General features: G+C 46.3%; 1 protein-coding gene across 1 annotated transcript; it reads right to left on the reverse strand.

Moving 5' to 3' along the window:
* Positions 1-9,897: 9,897 nt before the first annotated feature.
* LOC121551284 (coagulation factor X) lies at positions 9,898-19,480 on the reverse strand. Its single transcript, XM_041863856.2, is given in 10 exon segments — positions 9,898-11,730; positions 11,891-12,008; positions 12,231-12,346; positions 14,876-15,010; positions 15,256-15,369; positions 15,558-15,582; positions 16,277-16,372; positions 16,374-16,447; positions 18,295-18,471; positions 19,330-19,480. Coding segments are annotated over 9 exon segments (1,305 nt in total). The 5' UTR covers positions 18,386-18,471; positions 19,330-19,480; the 3' UTR covers positions 9,898-11,194.
* Between the last annotated feature and the right edge of the window lie 460 nt (positions 19,481-19,940).

Below are 19,940 nucleotides of genomic sequence, written 5' to 3' on the forward strand. Positions count from 1 at the left end.
TAGCCAGTGGGATAACCACTTTACAATATGTTTTCTTTTTTTTGGGGGGGGTAAGGGGGGTAGAAGGATTACTTTATCCTATCCCAGGTATTCCTTAAAGAGGTGGGGTTTCAAGTGTCTCCGGAAGGTGGTGAGTGACTCCGCTGTCCTGGCGTCGTGAGGGAGTAATCCTTCTACCCGCCCCTTACCCCCCCAAAAAAAAATAATAAATACATTGTAAAGTGGTTATCCCACTGGCTATAGGGTGAATGCACCAATTTGTAAGTCGCTCTGGATAAGAGCGTCTGCTAAATGACGTAAATGTAAATGTAAATGGAGAAGGTCACCGGAGATGATCTGGAGAAGAGATAGGGTCAAGCGGGCAGGTTGTTGGGCGGCCGGCCGTCACAAGTCGCAAGATTTCATCTGGAGAGAGAGGGGAGAAAGAAGTCAAAGCATAGGGTAGGGCAGTGTGAGCAGGACCAGCAGTGTCATTTGGCTTAACAAACGAGGATCGGATGTCGTCAACCTTCTTTTCAAAATGGTTGACGAAGTCATCCACAGAGAGCGAGGAGGGGGGGGGGGGGGAGGAGGATTCAGCAGGGAGGAGAAGGTGGCAAAGAGCTTCCTAGGGTTAGAGGCAGATGCTTGGAATTTAGAGTGGTAGAAAGTGGCTTTAGCAGCAGAAACAGAGGAAGAGAATGTAGAGAGGAGGGAGTGAAAAGATGCCAGGTCCGCAGGGAGTCTAGTTTTCCTCAATTTCCGCTCGGCTGCCCGGAGCCCTGTTCTGTGAGCTCGCAATGAGTCATCAAGCCACGGAGCAGGAGGGGAGGACCGAGCCGGCCGGGAGGATAGGGGACATAGAGAGTCAAAGGATGCAGAAAGGGAGGAGAGGAGGGTTGAGGAGGCAGAATCGGGAGATTGGAGGGAGAAGGATGGAGCAGAGGGAAGAGATGATAGGATGGAAGACGAGAGAGTAGCGGGAGAGAGAGAGCGAAGGTTACGACGGCGCATTACCATCTGAGTAGGGGCAGAGTGAGTAGTGTTGGAGGAGAGCGAGAGAGAAAAGGATACAAAGTAGTGGTCGGAGACATGGAGGGGAGTTGCAGTGAGATTAGTAGAAGAACAGCATCTAGTAAAGATGAGGTCAAGCGTATTGCCTGCCTTGTGAGTAGGGGGGGACGGTGAGATGGTGAGGTCAAAAGAGGAGAGGAGTGGAAAGAAGGAGGCAGAGAGAAATTAGTCAAAGGTAGACGTAGGGAGGTTAAAGTCACCCAGAACTGTGAGGGGTGAGCCATCCTCAGGAAAGGAACTTATCAAGGCGTCAAGCTCATTGATGAACTCTCCAAGGGAACCTGGAGGGCGATAAATGACAAGGATGTTAAGCTTGAATGGGCTAGTGACTGTCATCTGGGGTGTATTCATTAGGCACCAAACGGCAGAAAATGGACTGAAACAGAGAGGGACTCTCTGGACATTCCTTTTGATTTTCTGTTGCAAAACGTTTTAAAACGTAAGGTACTTAACCCTAATTCGCTCCAGGGGCGCCGTACTACTATGGCTGACCCTGTAAAACAACACATTTCACTGCACCAATCCAGTGTATGTGACAATAATTATAAAATATATATAATAATAATATAACATTAAAAATAAATACATTTGACCCAGTTTGTGTTATAGCGTTCCCTCCCAGTCAAATTACTTTATCAAAAAGATAAACACTGAGGGTACAAAACATTAAGAACACCTGCTCTTTCCATGACATAGACTGACCAGGTGAAAGCTTATCCCTTATTGATGTCACTTGTTAAATCCACTTCAATCAGTGTAGATGGAGGGGAGGAGACAGGTTAAAGAAGGATTTTTAAGCCTTGAGACAATTGAGACATGGATTGTGTATGTGTGCCATTCAGAGGGTGAATGGCATACAGACAAAAGATTTAAGTGCCTTTGAACAGGGAATGGTAGTAGGTGGCAGGGCAACGGTTTGAGTGTGTCAAGAACTGCAACGCTGCTGGGTTTTTCACGCTCAACAGTTAACCGTGTGTATCAAGAAAGGTCCAACACCCAAAGGATATCCAGCCAACTTGACACAACTGTGGGAAGCATTGGAGTCAATACGGGCCAGCATACCTGTGGAATGACTTCGACACCTTGTAGAGTCCATGCCTCGACGAATTGAGGCTGTTCTGAGGACAAAAGGGGGTGCAACTCAATATTAGGATGGTGTTCCTAATGTTTTGTACACTCACTGTATTATATCATCTGCTAAATGGCATATTATATTATATTATTATTATATCACCTCAACATTGCAAATTAGTACGTCTATAAGTCATACAGATACAGTGTAAGAAGAGGTTGTGTAATACTGTAAAATGCTGTGTGGTTCTAGGAAGTGCATGGTGCATGCAGTGTCCCGCAGGTTAGGTGTCCATATGGCGCCCTGCATTAGGTGATTAAAGGTGTTAGAGTCAACAAGCTCCCGCAGTCTCACATCAGAATTAGACGTTCATCCATGTTTGTCAAAACGTGATATTTCGAAAGTTGTTCCAAACGTCAAATTTCGAAGTGTTTGAGGTTAAGTTTAGGCAATCACTATGAATTCTGGAGGTTAGGCATTAACTCCAAATTGTTAAGGTTTGGGATAGGCTTAAAACAAAAATAAAAAAAATGACTTTCTATCGCTGGATTTGAACAAACAACCTTTAGAGCCTGATGCTTACGCCCGTCAGTGTGTGTTCATTGTCATAGTGACAACTGAAAATAATACTTCAATATACATGTAGGTCTAATAAAAAATTATATAGTAACTTGTATTTCAATGTGGCAATTTAACAACAAAGTTTAGCCTGCGCAACTTTTTACAGCATGTGATTGCCTCGTTGCTCAAGTCGTTTGCAAGTGATTTCCATTTTTCAAATGACTGTCAAATCCTTTGGGTCTTCTTTTTCACTGTACTCATCCCTCTGTCTGTCCTGTGCAACAATTTGCAATGCATCAGTGCAACAATGTTATCATAACTGGCCAAAAGGGATCACACCAATGCACTTTCACTCCTCAACTTTCCAATAGTTTCAATAGTTTCCGCGTTTGGCTTCCATGTTGTAAAAGCATTGGAAAATTAGGTGGATATGGTTAGATATACCACGGCTTTCAGCCAATCAGCATTCAGGGCTTGAACCACCCTGTTTATAATTATAGATGAAGGTGAGTCTGTGATGCCTGTGATCATAACATGACAGTCCCTTTACAAAAGGAAGACACCAGTATATCAGTCACACACTGAAATAACATGACAGTCCCTTTACTAAAGGAAGACACCAGTAAATTGTGTATACTGTACAAATATGTCTTAAAGCTGATTATTCTTTCCTAACACAACACAGACTGTATTGCAATTTAAATATAAGCACTTGAGGGCAGCATATGCCTTGTATAATATAAGCCATTTAGCAGATGATTTTATACAAAGCTACTTACAGTCATGCGTGCATACATTTTGGGTTTGGGTGGCCCCGGGAATTGAACCCACAATCCTGGCATTGCAAGCGCCATGCTCTACTAACTGAGCCATACAGGACCACACCTTTCTTTATTCATAATATCTGTTATACATAGTCCTCTCAAAGACACTTTGGTAGCTCTCATTTTAATATGTGCCTCTCTCTCTCTCTCTCTCTTTTTTTTTTTTTCTCCTGTAAGAACTCTGGCTGCGGTCTCTGTCTCTCCATTCAGCCTCTAAGCTCATTTCCTCTGACACCTCCACCTGGCAGTCAGGGCTCTCCCCATCACCCTGCTGTGCCCCAGGCTGGCACTGCCATCCATTCCCATGCCACCCTCCACCCCCTCCCCCTGGAGGACTCCTCACCTCTCCAGGGCATGGCCGGGCTTCCTCTCCCCAGGATCCTGGCTCCGTCCCTGTGATACACTGAGACGGTTCCCCCAGTTCTGTGATACACTGAGACGGTTCCTCCAGTCTTGTGATACACTGAGACGGTTCCCCCAGTCCTGTGTTACACTGAGATGGTTCCCCCAGTCCTGTGTTACACTGAGATGGTTCCCCCAGTCCTGTGATACACTGAGACGGTTCTCCCAGTCCTGTGTTTCACTGAGATGGTTCCCCTAGTCCTGTGATACACTGAGAAGGTTCACTAGTCCTTATTGCTGTTGCTATACAGAGTGTTGTCTGTGTGGTTACTATCCACTGTCAGTCCAGCAACAGTTATGCCTCTTGGGGATAAATAGAGTTTATTGAATTGAACTATTGAACGGTGCACTGCTCGATGAGACATTAGCCTAATTAAGGGCTACCCATGACACGTGTTCAGAGAGTCAGAGGCGCACAGTGGAAAGGTTATATCCATTGGACGATAGCCAATCCTGAGTTGTATTCGTTAGGTAACAAACGGAAGGAAACAGGCTGAAACAGGGAGGGATCTGATCTGGTGAGGACAGACAAGCACACCGGTCGCACGCTTGCGCTGTCCTCATTACAAATGTCAGGATGCGAGTCCATGACCTCACACAGGAAGTAATCACTATGACAGGATGCAGGCGTGTAAGGCTAGCAGGACAGGAAGATAGCTAATTTTAAGGCTGAATGGTGAGTGGAAGGACATGACATCCCAACTCCTCCTAAACACAGTGGAAGGACATTACATCCCCACTCCTCCTTAATGCAGTGGAAGGACATGACATCCACACTCCTCCTAAACACAGTGGAAGGACATGACATCCCCACTCCTCCTTAACACAGTGGAAGGACATGACATCCACACTCCTCCTAAACACAGTGGAAGGACATGACATCCACACTCCTCCTTAACACAGTGGAGGGACATGACATCCCCACTCCTCCTAAACACAGTGGAAGGACATGACATCCACACTCCTCCTAAACACAGTGGAAGGACATGACATCCACACTCCTCCTAAACACAGTGGAAGGACATGACATCCACACTCCTCCTAAACACAGTGGAAGGACATGACATCCCCACTCCTCCTAAACACAGTGGAAGGACATGACATCCCCACTCCTCCTTAACACAGTGGAAGGACATGACATCCCCTCTCCTCCTTAATGCAGTGGAAGGACATGACATCCCCACTCCTCCTTAACACAGTGGAAGGACATGACATCCCCACTCCTCCTTAACACAGTGGAAGGACATGACATCCCCACTCCTCCTAAACACAGTGGAAGGACATGACATCCACACTCCTCCTTAATGCAGTGGAAGGACATGACATCCCCACTCCTCCTTAATGAAGTGGAAGGACATGACATCCCCACTCCTCCTTAACAAAGTGGAAGGACATGACATCCCAACTCCTCCTTAACACAGTGGAAGGACATGACATCCTCACTCCTCCTAAACACAGTGGAAGGACATGGAAGAGGGGCTGTTAAGGCATTTTTGGCAAGAAAGAAAGGTCAGTTACTCGCATGAGCACATAAACACAAAAATGCATACACACACACACATATACAGTACAGCTCTCATTCTATGTTCTAGAATAGAAAATAATTGTATTGTCCTCCAAGTTCCTCTTCGTCATTCATTTTCACAAGCTATTAAACACACACTAGTCTCCTTCACCAGCCAGATCTCTCTCTATATATGGTAGCATTTAGCCTGGGGACAAGGTTACACATACACACACACACACACACACACACACACACACAAACAAACAAACAGTGTGTCCTGTCCTGTGGTTTTCTCCTTCTCCCTGCAGGTGAAATGTGCTGACTTTCTGATTGAGGTAAGTAACGTAACCCAGGCTACGGGGTAAGAACAGGGATTATCCTGACATCATCTGTCTGTGAAGCTCCAGCCCATTCTACAGGCCTTATCACCATGGTGACGTAAGCCCTCCGGCTGTCGCTGCCCAGGACAGAGAGGTCGTGACCTTTAGGGGAGGCCTGCCCTCTGATGCTAATGGCATACATTAAAGGTCAGCTGAGTGTGACCTCATTATGTGGCGATGTACAGGTAACTGCCAAAATAAAGGAAACACTTTAGTAAATGAGGGATACAAAGTATATTGAAATCAGGTGCTTCCACACAGGTGTAGTTCCTGAGTTAATTAAGGAATTAACATCCTATCATGCTTATTTTGGCGACCATGGCTAGAAGAAGGGATCTCCGTGACTTTGAAAGAGGGGTCTCTAAGGAGCATAAGGTTTTAAAGTGTGTGTCTCAGTCACCAGATCTAAACCCAATTGAACACTTATGGGAGATTCTGGAGCGACACCTGAGACAGTGTTTTCCAACACCATCAACAAAACACCAAATGATGGAATTTCTCGTTGAAGAATGATGTCGCATCCCTCCAATAGAGTCCCAGACACTTGTAGAATCTATGTCAAGGCGCATTGAAGCTGTTCTGACTCGTGGTGCCCAACGCCCTATTAAGACACTTTATGTTGGTGTTTCCTTTATTTTGGCAGTTACCTGTAGATCTACACACAGGCAGGGAGTAACACACACACACTTTGCATGCACACACACACACACACACACACACACACACACACACACACACACACACACACACACACACACACACATGAATACACACACACACAACCTTAATCTGTCCCTCTTCAAAAGCAACCACATGGACCCCAGCACATTCTATCTTCCTTCACAGAGCCATGAAAATGGTTATCTGTTAACTGCTCAGGTTGCTCTATGGGGTTGAATGGGGTCTTAACCCACTAACCCTTTGTTGGGTCATGGACAGGTTAGCAGAATAAAGGCCAACTCAGGATTTACTGTTCAACGTCATCCAATCAGGCCTGGATAGGGACAGGTGACAACACTGTTTTGATGTATCCTCCTGAGTGATTGGATTGCGTGCGTCATGTTCGGTAGGATCAATTATACACTTGACTTGAATGTGATCAGTCATTATATACTGAAGATCTGGGCATGTGTGTGTGTTGTGGTTTGTGTGACTAACCGATTGAGTTATGACTAATGTAAAAGACTAGTAGGCCTGCATAAAAACATCATTGACTGCTCTCTCTCTCTCTCTCTCTCTCTCTCTCTCTCTCTCTCTCTCTCTCTCTCTCTCTCTCTGTAAAGGAGAAGTTTTCATCTGCGTCTGCAGTTCTAAAATATTTTATTTATACATTTTCCGTTTTCAAACAGCTATTGCGTCTGCAGTTTTGAAATAAAAACTCTCCCCCAGCCCAACCTCAGTCCCAGGCGGTTGCCCCTGGAGGAGCAGCGTTACCTCCACACTGCTGCACAATTACCCAGCCAAGTGGAGGCTGACGCTGTCTGGCATCCATGGGGCTCCATGTGAGGTGGGCCTCAGCCTGCACCACCCGGCCCAGTGGAGAGCATTATCTCTGGGCATAGAGTGAGAAATCTGGGTTGGGGGGCTGGGTGGTTGGTTGGAGCAGGAATGGAGAGAAAGAGGGGGGGGGGAGGGGATATCAGATGGGGATTATGGTATAATCATAGATATGCCATCATAGACTACTGCCCCTCAATTATAACACATGCACACACACACACGGATAGGCAACACAGACCCATGCCCATGCACGCACGCATGCATGCACACACACACACACACACACACACACACACACACTTTCACTCTCTGACATATGACCCTATACACAGGCTCAGACATATTGCAGACAGATAATCCTTACGAAAGACACGGTCATTTGATGTTACCCCGAGCCCCCCAAGACACACACACATACACACACACACTCTCACACCCCATCATATCCTCAGCAGGAGTTATGGTGGATTTGAGGTCACAGCATGTGGCTAGTACAGGGTGTTATGGGGTAGCTAGTGGATTACAGTTTTGTAGGGCAGCAGTCAGATTTATAGTTAAGTACACCGACAGGATAGACCACCAACCTACACATTATCCCTACACTCTCTCTCTCTGAAGTTGAGTACCACTATGTAGATACTGGCTTTGTCCTGAAATGGCACCCTATTCCCTATACAGTGCACTACTTTTACAGGCCCTGGTCAAAAGTAGTGCACTACTTAGGGAATAGGGTGCCATTTGGGGCGTAATCACTGTAAACGACATTCCCCAGCTGTCTCTCACATTACAATGTTTTTTTTTCAGCCAGCTCAAAGTGAGACCACTTTATATTAAGGACTGTAATCCCACTTCCTTCTGTCACATCAATAACAGGCTCTCTCATGTTCTTCCATTCTCACCTTCCCTCTGTCACATCAATAACAGGCTCTCTCATGTTCCTCCATTCTCACCTTCCCTCTGTCACATCAATAACAGGCTCTCTCATGTTCCTCCATTCTCACCTTCCCTCTGTCACATCAATAACAGGCTCTCTCATGTTCCTCCATTCTCACCTTCCCTCTGTCACATCAATAACAGGCTCTCTCATGTTCCTCCATTCTCAACTTCCCTCTGTCACATCAATAACAGGTTCTCTCATGTTCCTCCATTCTCAACTTCCCTCTGTCACATCAATGACAGGTTCTCTCATGTTCCTCCGTTCTCACCTTTCCATCAAACCCAATGAGTCTCATTCCCTTCCTAAACCTCTCTCTCTCTCTCTCTCTCTCTCTCTCTCTCTCTCTCTCTCTCTCTCTCTCTCTCTCTCTCTCTCTCTCTCTCTCTCTCTCTCTCTCTCTCTCTCTCTCTCTCTCTCGGCTGTATTTACACAGGCAGCCCAATTCTGATATTCTTTCCACTAATTGGTCTTTTGACCAATCACATCAGATTTTTTTCACATCAGATCTTTCTCAGAGATGATATGATTGTACAAAAGACCAATTAGTGAAAAAAGATCAGAATTGGGCTGCCTGTTTGAACGCAGCCTTATAGTAGATTTGGTGGGAGTTTTGCTCAGTTTCGGCATGAAAGTGCCAATTAAATCTAGCAACACTGATGTGTATCCTCCTAGTTTTTTCTACATATTGCCCATTTCCCTGCAGTGCTGGGAAGTACTGGTGTGCTTGTCTCAGGGCTGCAGTGCGAAAGGATGTGGCAGGGCCAGGACACGAGGCCAGGCACAGGAAGGAAAGAGCTCCACTCAAATTCATCTCTATTGGACAGAGGCTTAAAGGAGTTAAAGGAGCTGGGGCAATATCTTGGAGCCAGGAGCCATCTCCTAGGAGAATGTCATGGCAACCAGGGCCCCAAAGCGGCAAGGGCCCCCAGGCTTTGGCAGGGGCGTTCCGACTCCCTTTTCAAGTGCCCGATCAAAAGTGTCAGGAAAGGTTCTGTTATCGGCGTCTCTCCTTTCTTTCTTTTTCTTTCTCCCCTTGCTCCGCCTCTCTTTGTTGGGTGACACAGGAGGCTGGCAGCTGCCCCGGAGCAGGCCGAGGTCGCCAAGGAGGCTGTGAGAAGATGGAGAGTAGTGTCTTTGCAATGGATTGTGGGAAAATGTTGCCAAACAACGCTAGGGTGAATGTGGCTGTGATGGTAGCTTGATATTGGGCACAATAGTGAAATGTAGCATTGATGTAGTGTCTGTAGCAGTGGGAGTAGATGTGATCATTCTAGACTCAAATCCCAGCTACTACAGATAAGATCACCAAATCTGTCTGCGTGAGTCTCCTGCTTCTTGCTAGATTGCTCTCGGCATGCTAGTGAAAGTAATTTACACCACAAGGAAAAGCAGTGGTTCTGATCCATCTAAGAGCTTTGAGAAGGTGCTGGAGATCAAAGTAGGCTACAGTTGACGGCATTACATAGTTATAGATGGCTTTGCACGTCGTCATTTTGCACGTCGTCATTGTGACACATTTACTTTGAAGAAAATGTTTGTTAATGCCCTGCAGACCAGACTTGAGAGTAGACCTGTAAACATGTGGAGTCTTCCCTCTCTTTTGTTCTTCTTTCTCTTCAATCGACCCATATTCCTCAGTAATTCATTCAACTGACACCAGATCAGAGGTTAACTTTTATTAATACATTCTTAGTAAAGTGACTAACATTAAAAGGTATACAGTGCAATTACCAACCCTTCTCTCCCCAAAAAAATAACAACATCAGTTAAGAGTAAGACGAGAGCAACACAACATGCTGCATTATTTAACGTTCCCCTAGTCTAGCTGCAGTCAGCCAGGTACTATATTTGGTAGGACATGAGACAATGGTATTTTAATGAAAGACCGCCACCTTGCGGGATAAACAGAGAACTACACAGATATGGGTTATGTTCATTAGGGCAGTGGTTCCCAACCTTTTTCACTTACTGTGCCATCAACAGAATTTTGCTCTGCCTAGAGTACCCCTGAATTACCCCTGCAAGTGCATTTTACCAGTAAGCCTATGGTCTCATGAGTCTTCTCAAGTACCCCCTGTGGATAGGCTAAGTACCCCCAGGGGTCCTAGTACCCCTGGTTGGGAACCACTGCATAAGGGCACACAACGTGCAAACGTTTTTGAAAATGGCAGTTCATAAAGGACAGATCCAGGTAAACCCTCTCTGTTTTAGTCAATTTTCTTCCATTTGGTGACTAATGAACACAACCCTGGTGACAACAATACCACTTTTTTTTTTTTATAGAACTCATATTCTATATGGAATTCAACTTATAGGCCTAAATGTTTTTTTTTTCTTCTGAAATGACAAGGAATAATTTAAGGAAAGGACATCAGCCATATGGAAAACCAGACCATTCCAATGAAAAAAGACCTAAGATAAGAGTTATGTATGTTACACAAAAGGAATACATCTCAATTTCCCCCTTTTTCTCTGGCCCTCCGTTTACCTTGTGTTTTCAGTCCTTCATCATGCTCCTGTTCAGCTCTCTTCCCTCCCTCCTCTTCTCCTCCCACAACCCCTATCCCTTTCCACCTCTATCCAGTATTACAATATCCTCACCTCCCTTCTCCCTGTCTTCTCTTCCCTATCCATTTACGCCTTTGTCCAATACCATCAATTCTCACACGTATTCTCCTAACCCCCTCAACCTCTCCCTCTCTTCCCTGTACCCTCCATCCCCCTGATCACCACCCCTAAATCCCAAATCAACTCATAGTCTCTACCCACAAAGCACTTACATAGATCTGAAAGGATTGGACTGGTATAAGCAATATGATGGTAGCTCCATCTGGCCTTCTGATAGGCCAGACAGGAATTGCCGCCATATAGCTTAAAGGACATCTTTCCAATCCTCTCAGATCTACCCTAATGCATAGGGGGTGGGGGCTAGGGGTTGAGTTGGGATTCAGAGCCCCCTTAGCGTGAGTCCATGAGGGGCTGCAGCCAAAGCAGGAAGCGGGACACCTTCTGGTAGATGTAACCCTGACGACAGTCTGCCCCTGTTGGTCTGGAGACCACCCCGGTCAGATAGAACACCTCCCTGTGGAGAGATAGGATGGGACTCCCCGGCCCCAAGATGCAGTCACCATTGGGTCTTACTGTCGTACAACCCATCTTGTTGGTGACCAACCCTGGGTGCCTCTCCACACACTGGGGCAGACGCTCGTATGCCAGGTGGTTGAGAGTGAGCGGGCCCTGGACCTCCGTGGCGTCCACAGGGTCCTTCCAGCCAGTGACCACTGCCGGGTACTCGCCGGTCATCAGAACGACCTCTGAGAAGTCGCGTTCAGGCAGGCAGGCAGCGACCACGTGTTTCTTATAGACGATGCGCTCGCGGAGCTCGAGGACGGCCAGGTCGTTGTCAGGGTGACCGGGTACGTAACGGGGGTGGACGTGGACGACTCTGACATACATCGTCTGTTCGCCGTCTTCAGATGCGGTTTGGCGCTTGCCTGGGAGGGTAGGGAGGAAGTACTCCAAATCAATGAAGGAACACATACTATAAAGCAAATCAAAAACATACTCTCTCACACACACACACACACACCACTTCCACCATCAGTGGAGCCTGAGCCCATAGACTGGACATGATGCCCCATGATGATCACTCACCGACAGCCACCTGGAAGTTGATGTATTTCTGGGCACACTGGGCTGTAGTTAGAACCAGGTTCTCCTTGAGAATGACACCACTACAGAACCCTACAGACTCTGCACTCTTCAGAATGGCCTGCATAAAGACAACACAATGCCACAGTTACAGCATACAGCCGAGATGTCACAGCAAAATACATTATCACACCTATGGGAATATTGGGTTAATGTGCTGTAGCTTTGGTAGTGAGGGGTTGACTTTCTGAGAAAAATGAATTTGAGAGCGGAATACTGCCTGTCAGTTGACAGTGCTAGCTGTGTGTGTGTGTGTACCTCATAGTGGTGTGTGTTTTCCTACCTGCCAGGGACACTCTCCAGAGTTGCAGGCGAGTCCCTCAAAGTTGCTGGCGATGTTGGCTGACTGTCTCTTTGTCCACTGGCTTAGGCTGTTCACCTTCCCACAGGGGAATGTCACTGAGAGAGGGATGGAGGGAGAGGGAAGGAGAGAGAGAATTACAGAGTATAGTTTAGTACAGTACTGTATAGTACAGTTTAGTATCTAGTATAGGATAGCATTAGCCTCGTACGAACCATCCTGATCTCGCAAGCTTACATTCTGTTTCACTATCCGTGTAGCAAAACAGAATGTAAGCTAGCGAGATCAGGATGGTTTGTATGAGGCTAGAATAGCATAGCATAATACAGTACAGAATAGCTCCTCACTTCCAATAGGCAGAAACTCAAACAGGAAGTACCCGTGCTAAGGTCTATTCAACGCTGGTCTGACCAATCGGAATCCATGCTTCAAGATTGTTTTGATCACGCGGACTGGGATATGTTCCGGGTTGCCTCTTAGAATTACATTAACGTATACTCGGACACGGTGACTGAGTTCATCAGGAAGTGTGTAGGGGATGTTGTTCCCACTGTAACTATTAAAACCTACCTAAACCAAAAAACGTGGATAGATGGCAGCATTCGAGCAAAACTGAAAGCGCGAACCACCGCATTTAACCACGGCAAGATGACTGGGAATATAGTTGAATACAAACAGTGTAGTTATTCCCTCCGTAACGCAATCAAACAGGCAAATTGTCAGTACAGAGACAAAGTGGAGTCGCAATTCAACGGCTCAGACACGAGACGTATGTGGCAGGGTCTACAGACAATTACGGATTACAAAGGGACAACCAGCCACGTCGCGGACACCGACGTCTTGCTTCTGGACAAGCTAAACACCTTCTTCGCCCGCTTTGAGGATAACACAGTGCCACCGACATGGCCCGCTGCCAAGGACTGTGGCCTCTCCTTCTCCATGGCCGACGTGAGTCAGACATTTAAGCGTGTTAACCCTCGCAAGGCTGCCGGACCAGACGGCATCCCTAGCCGTGTCCTCAGAGCATGCGCAGACCAGCTGGCTGGAATGTTTACGGACATATTCAATCTCTCCCTATCTAAGTCTGCTGTCCCCACTTGCTTCAAGATGTCCACCATTGTTCCTGTACCCAAGAAAGCAAAGGTAACTGAACTAAATGACTATCGCCCCGTAGCTCTCACTTCTGTGATCATGAAGTGCTTTGAGAGGATAGTTAAGGATCATATCACCTCCACCTTACCTGACACCATAGACCCACTTCAATTTGCATACCGCCCAATTGATTCACAGATGATGCAATCGCCATTGCACTGCACAATGCCCTATCCTATCTGGACAAGAGGAATACCTATGTAAGAATGCTGTTCATTGACTATAGCTCAGCCTTCAACACCATAGTACCCTCCAAGCTCATCATTAAGCTCAGGGCCCTGGGTCTGAACCCCGCCCTGTGCAACTGGGTCCTGGACTTCCTGACGGGCCGCCCCCAGGTGGTGAAGGTAGGAAACAACACCTCCACTGATCCTCAACACAGGGGCCCACAAGGGTGCATGCTCAGCCCCCTCCTGTACTCCCTGTTCACCCATGACTGCGTGGCCATTCACGCCTCCAACTCAATCATCAAGTTTGCAGATGACACAACAGTAGTAGGCCTGATTACCAACAATGACGAGGCAGCCTACAGGGAGGAGGTGAGGGCCCTGGCGGAGTGGTGCCAGGAAAATAACCTCTCCCTTAACGACAACAAAACGAAGGAGCTGATCGTGGACTTCTGGAGACAGCAGAGGGAGCACGCCCCCATCCACATCGACGGGTCGCAGTGGAGAAGATGAAAAGCTTAAAGTTCCTCGGCGTACACATCACTGACAATCTGAAATGGCCCACCCATACATACAGTGTGGTGAAGAAGGCGCAACAGTGCCTCTTCAAACTCAGGAGGCTAAGACCCTCACAAACCTTTACAGATGCACAATTGAGAGCATCCTGTCGGGCTGTATCACCGCCTGGTACGGCAACTGCACCGCCCGCAACCGCAGAGCTCTCCAGAGGGTGGTGCGGTCTGCCCAACGCATCACCGAGGGCACACTGCCTGTCCTCCAGGACACCTACAGCACCCGATGTCACAGGAAGGCCAAAAAGATAATCAAGGACATCAACCACCCGAGCCACGGCCTGTTCACCCCGCTATCATCCAGAAGGCGTGGTCAGTACAGGTGCATCAATGCTAGGACCGAGAGACTGAAAAACAGCTTCTATCTCAAGGCCATCAGACTGTTAAATAGCCATCACTAGCCGGCTACCACCCGGTTACTCAACCCTGCACCTTAGGTCACTTCAATAATGGAACACTGGTCACTTTAATACTGTTTACATACTGCTTTACTCATTTCATATGTATATACTGTATTTTGGTCAATGCCACTCTGACATTGCTCGTCCTAATATTTATATATTTCTTAATTCCATTATTTTACTTTTAGATTTGTGTGTATTGTTGTGAATTGTTAGATACTACTGCACTGTTGGAGCTATGAAAATATGTGTATGTGACCAATAAAATGTGATTTGATATGATAGGATAGCATAGTATAGCATAGTAGTATTGAAGCAGGTATATGGTCACTGACCTGCAGGAATACACTTCACCCTCTCCTTCTCCTCTAGTTTCCAGCCACGGGCACAGGAACACTCATAGGACTGGTATCCTGGCTTACAGAACTGACTGCATCCCTTGGTCTTATCCAACATACATACTGTCTGATCTACAATCACACACAGAGAGAGGGGGAGAGAGAGGAAGGGGGAGAGGGGGAGAGAGAGAGATGAGAGGATTACGACAAGGTATATTTCATATTTCGACAGCACAGGTAGTGGACACATAGACAGATTTCAAATCATTTCGGATTTGTTGAATTTGTTATTTGGAAACTTAATAAAAAAATAAAAAAAGATTTTTTACAACATGAGTTCCCCACCAACTCTGTGTTGGGTCCTTCACGTCTCTCACCTGTCTCGCAGTGGACTCCAAAGAAGCCTGACTTGCAGACACAGTCGTATCCCCCCACACTGTCTGAGCACATGGCTCCATTCTTACACGGCTTCTCTGCACACTGGTCCCCATCTGTACACACACAGAGTTAACAACACAGCCAGTCAAATGGTACATCCACTAATACAAGACACACATTATTGGGTGAAGCTATTTTAACTGTGACACCAAATCACATGGATTTGAATTGAGTGTTAACCCAAAAGACTAAGTACTCTGATATGTTCCAGGAGAACGTCAGTCAAAGTCATTACACTTACCTATGTAGACTGACCAGAAGATATCCTGAAAGATCAAAACAAAGTCCACTGTCAGTTTGATTCAAAATGTCTACAGAACCATCAGAAGTCCACTGTCAGTTTGATTCAAAATGTCTACAGAATCATCAGAAGTCCACTGTCAGTTTGATTCTAAATGTCTACAGAATCATCAGAAGTCCACTGTCAGTTTGATTCAAAATGTCTACAGAACCATCAGAAGTCCACTGTCAGTTTGATTCTAAATGTCTACAGAATCATCAGAAGTCCACTGTCAGTTTGATTCAAAATGTCTACAGAACCATCAGAAGTCCACTGTCAGTTTGATTCTAAATGTCTACAGAACCATCAGAAGTCCACTGTCAGTTTGATTCTAAATGTCTACAGAATCATCAGAAGTCCACTGTCAGTTTGATTCTAAATGTCTACAGAACCATCAGAAGTCCACTGTCAGTTTGATTCAAAATGTCTACAGAATCATCAGAAGTCCACTGTCAGTTTGATTCAAAATGTCTACAGAATCATCAGAAGCAAGAAGACAGATAACAAGAGGAGAGGAGTGGAGAGGCAAGGAAAGGAGGAAGGTTTGGAGGTTGTTAAAGAGGATGTCTGAGGGGAGAAAAGGAAGGATGAGATTAAGGAGGTAAGGAAAGAAGGGAGTCTAATAGAGGGAGGTGTGAGGAGAGAAGTATGCTCAGTGGAATAAGGGAGCATTGGCCCACCGTGCGGTAGGAGTCCTGGAAGATCTCCCTGGCCTCCTCGTAGTTGCAGACCTCCTCCAGACACTCCCTCTCCAGGTTGGCAGGGAGCAGGCTCTCCCTCGTTGCCCACGTTGGCCCTCTTCTGGCGGGACAGGGTGATCACCTCACTGGCCTCCTGCTTGTCCAGGAACACTGGGGGAAGGAGAGATGGAGCCCTGAGATAGAACTTGGAGCAATAGGATACACTTGCAATGTTGAAGCTATTTAGTCATTGTACTTAATTTTGACACTCATTCACAAAAATAACTATTTTTTATCTCAATGGATAGTCTCTTTTTCATATAACCTGATTCCACTTAAATAGTTAGGTCACACATTTGAAAATAGTTTGTTACAGATTCTCAGCCTAAATCTGTCAAATCTATGTAGTAGAGTACAATAGTAACATTCTTTGTTACTCATTAACTACGGCCTAAACCCAGTTGGATCCCCACTCCCTAAAAAGGGGTCTCAGATTCCATTAAGAATGCAGCCTAATGTCTCCATGACAAATTCTCCTTATCTAATGTAAACATGACCCTTCCCTGTCCTTGTGTCCAGTCTAGTGGAGAAACAGGCCCCCTCCCTGTCCTGGTGTCCTGTCTAGTGGAGAAACAGGCCCCCTCCCTGTCCTGGTGTCCTGTCTAGTGGATAAACAGGCCAATTCCCTGTCCTGGTGTCCTGTCTACTGGATAAACAGGCCCCCTCCCTGTCTTGGTGTCCTGTCTAGTGGATAAACAGGCACTTTCCCTGTCTTGGTGCCATGTCTAGTGGATAAACAGGCCAATTCCCTGTCCTGGTGTCCTGTCTAGTGGATGAACAGGCCAATTCCCTGTCCTGGTGTCCTGTCTACTGGATAAACAGGCCCTTTCCCTGTCTTGGTGTCCTGTCTAGTGGATAAATAGGCCCTTTCCCTGTCTTGGTGCCATGTCTAGTGGATAAACAGGCCAATTCCCAGACCTGGTGTCCTGTCTAGTGGATGAACAGGCCAATTCCCTGTCCTGGTGTCCTGTTTACTGGATAAACAGGCCCCTTCCCTGTCCTGGTGTCCTGTCTACTGGATAAACAGGCCCATTCCCTGTCTTGGTGTCCTGTCTAGTGGATAAATAGGCCTTTCCCTGTCTTGGTGTCCTGTCTAGTGGATAAACCGGTCCCTTCCCTGTCCTGGTGTCCTGTCTAGTGGATAAACAGGCCCATTCCCTGTCTTGGTGTCCTGTCTAGTGGATCAGCAGGCCCCTTCCCTGTCTTGGTGTCCTGTCTAGTAGATAAACAGGCCCCTTCCCTGTCTTGGTGTTGTGTCTAGTGGATAAACAGGCCCCTTCCCTGTCTTGGTGTCCTGTTTACTGGATAAACCGGCCCCTTCCCTGTCTTGGTGTCCTGTCTAGTGGATAAACAGGTCCCTTCCCTGTCTTGGTGTCCTGTCTAGTAGATAAAAAGCCCCCTTCCCTGTCTTGGTGTCGTGTCTAGTGGATAAACAGGCTCCTTCCCTGTCTTGGTGTCCTGTCTAGTGGATAAACAGGCTCCTTCCCTGTCTTGGTGTCCTGTGTAGCGGATAAACAGGCCCCTTCCCTGTCCTGGTGTCCTGTCTAGTGGATAAACAGGCTCCTTCCCTGTCCTGGTGTCCTGTCTAGTGGATAAACAGGCCCCTTCCCTGTCCTAGTGTCCTGTCTACTGGATGTGAGTTCCTCCTTTCAATGTTGTGCTTTGAGACCCAGTGAGCCCTCTAAATAATCCATTATCATTCCTGGCTGGATTGGTCATCCAGGGAAAATTACCATCCAAGGAAAGTCCCTCTGTGCCCTTTTGTTGGGGGCGGCAGGAACCCTAACGGTTAAGTGCGTTGGGCCAGTAACTGTTGATGTGCCTTAGAGTAAGGCACTTAATCCTACTGTAATTGCTCCTGTAAGTCGCTCTGGATAAGAGCATCTGCTAAATGACTAAAATTTCAAATATGTTGCTCAGGGCCATCAGCCAGCAGCATCGTGTCCCTGGTCCCTTACCTGTCTTGGTGTTCTTAGTGTCCAGTCTGGCCGTCACAGCTCCCAGTAGCAGTAAGGAGAGCAGGGTGGCAGCGGTGGCTATGGAGCCCATGGTGGCAGCTAGAGGACAGTCTGCCTGTCTGGCTGTTTGTCTGTCTAATACTGTCAGCTCACCTCAGCAGAGCTCAAAGGTCACACCTAAAAACAACAAGGACCAGAGTTCAGAGATTCACACATTCTGACATAGACATCACAGATGACATCATTTTCTGTCAGGAGGAGCCAATCAAGGAGCTTCAAAGAGGAGGGCCATTTTATGTGCAGGACCAGAGTAACCTACAAAACGAGGATAAATACTAATTGTTGTGAGTGTTGTTAAAAGCTTTTGGATCTTGGGATAATCATTAAAAGCTTGAACTTCAGTCTTGCAGCTTCCGCTCTTTCTCTGTAAAGTAAGCTAAAATCAACAACCTATTTGTTTAATAGAGTTAAGACGTCAAATGAGCCCATCAGAACAGTGACAATGCATTTTCTAAAGAACCCCCGGACTGTTCAATGCTGCCATCGTGTGGTATTATCCCCGGTTTATTATTGTTTCATCCATTTCCAATTGTAAACAACAAAGAGGGATAACATCAAACTCCCAAAACAAACTAGATTCATTGGTATTAGGCCTAATAAAATAGTTGGTTTAATAGATTGCCTGTAACAGAACGAACAAAATAAACCAGGCCTGTGTATTTATATTTAGTCCAATATGAATATGAACTGGTTCATGTTGTGAATGATGGTGCTGTTGGCTATAAAACAACATATGACACGACCAGACTAATCTGAAATGATGCTGTAAAAGCTTGGGCTACCACACACCACTAAAAACACATACGAACGTATGGCTCCTAAACGTTATTGAAAATATAGAGGCCTATTATGCATCCACGCTATATTATGCTACCTAAATCGCAACGCGTATCCCATTATGGGAGAGATGGACCGCTATTCAGGGCGCGGCAAAACGCATGATTATTAGAACGGTAAAAAAGCACGGTAACCTACCGTGCGTCGGACTTCAACAGGGGCTTGGACGGAATGAGAAGGATGACAGAGGCCTGTTCGGTTGGTTCAGTCTCTGGTCCGGACACGCAGTTCACTTTCCCCGTGTGGATCCTCGGCTCTGAGATCGTAATATGGGGCTGACAGCATCACACTCCAGTGTTGCTTTTCAGGCCACTGCGACGTGTGTAATCAACCACGCGAGGGCGCTCTTGAATACTTTATTCAGAACCATAAATACAAATGCTGTATTGGTCCGTGCTACTGTATTGGTCCGTGCTACTGTATTACCCAATGATGGATTGTTGATGCTACTGAATGTACTGGCCAATGAGAAGCTTTGAAGCCGCCGCCATGTTGGTACTCCTGAGAAGGAGCAGTTCTCCAATGTTTCATGGACAAAATTACACATATTTAAGTCTTTTTGTTGTTGTAGTTGGGACAGTAACATTAGTACTCTAAACAAAAAAATGGGGGGGTAAATGTAAATGTTATCAGTTACGTTACCAGCAAAAATACTGTAATCAGTTTACAGATACATTTGAAAAACTAGATGATTACTGATTGGATTACTTCTGAATTCAGAAAGGATGTTTTCAAAATGAAATACATTA

Source organism: Coregonus clupeaformis, chromosome 35, assembly GCF_020615455.1.
Source record: "Coregonus clupeaformis isolate EN_2021a chromosome 35, ASM2061545v1, whole genome shotgun sequence".
Lineage (NCBI taxonomy): Eukaryota > Metazoa > Chordata > Actinopteri > Salmoniformes > Salmonidae > Coregonus > Coregonus clupeaformis.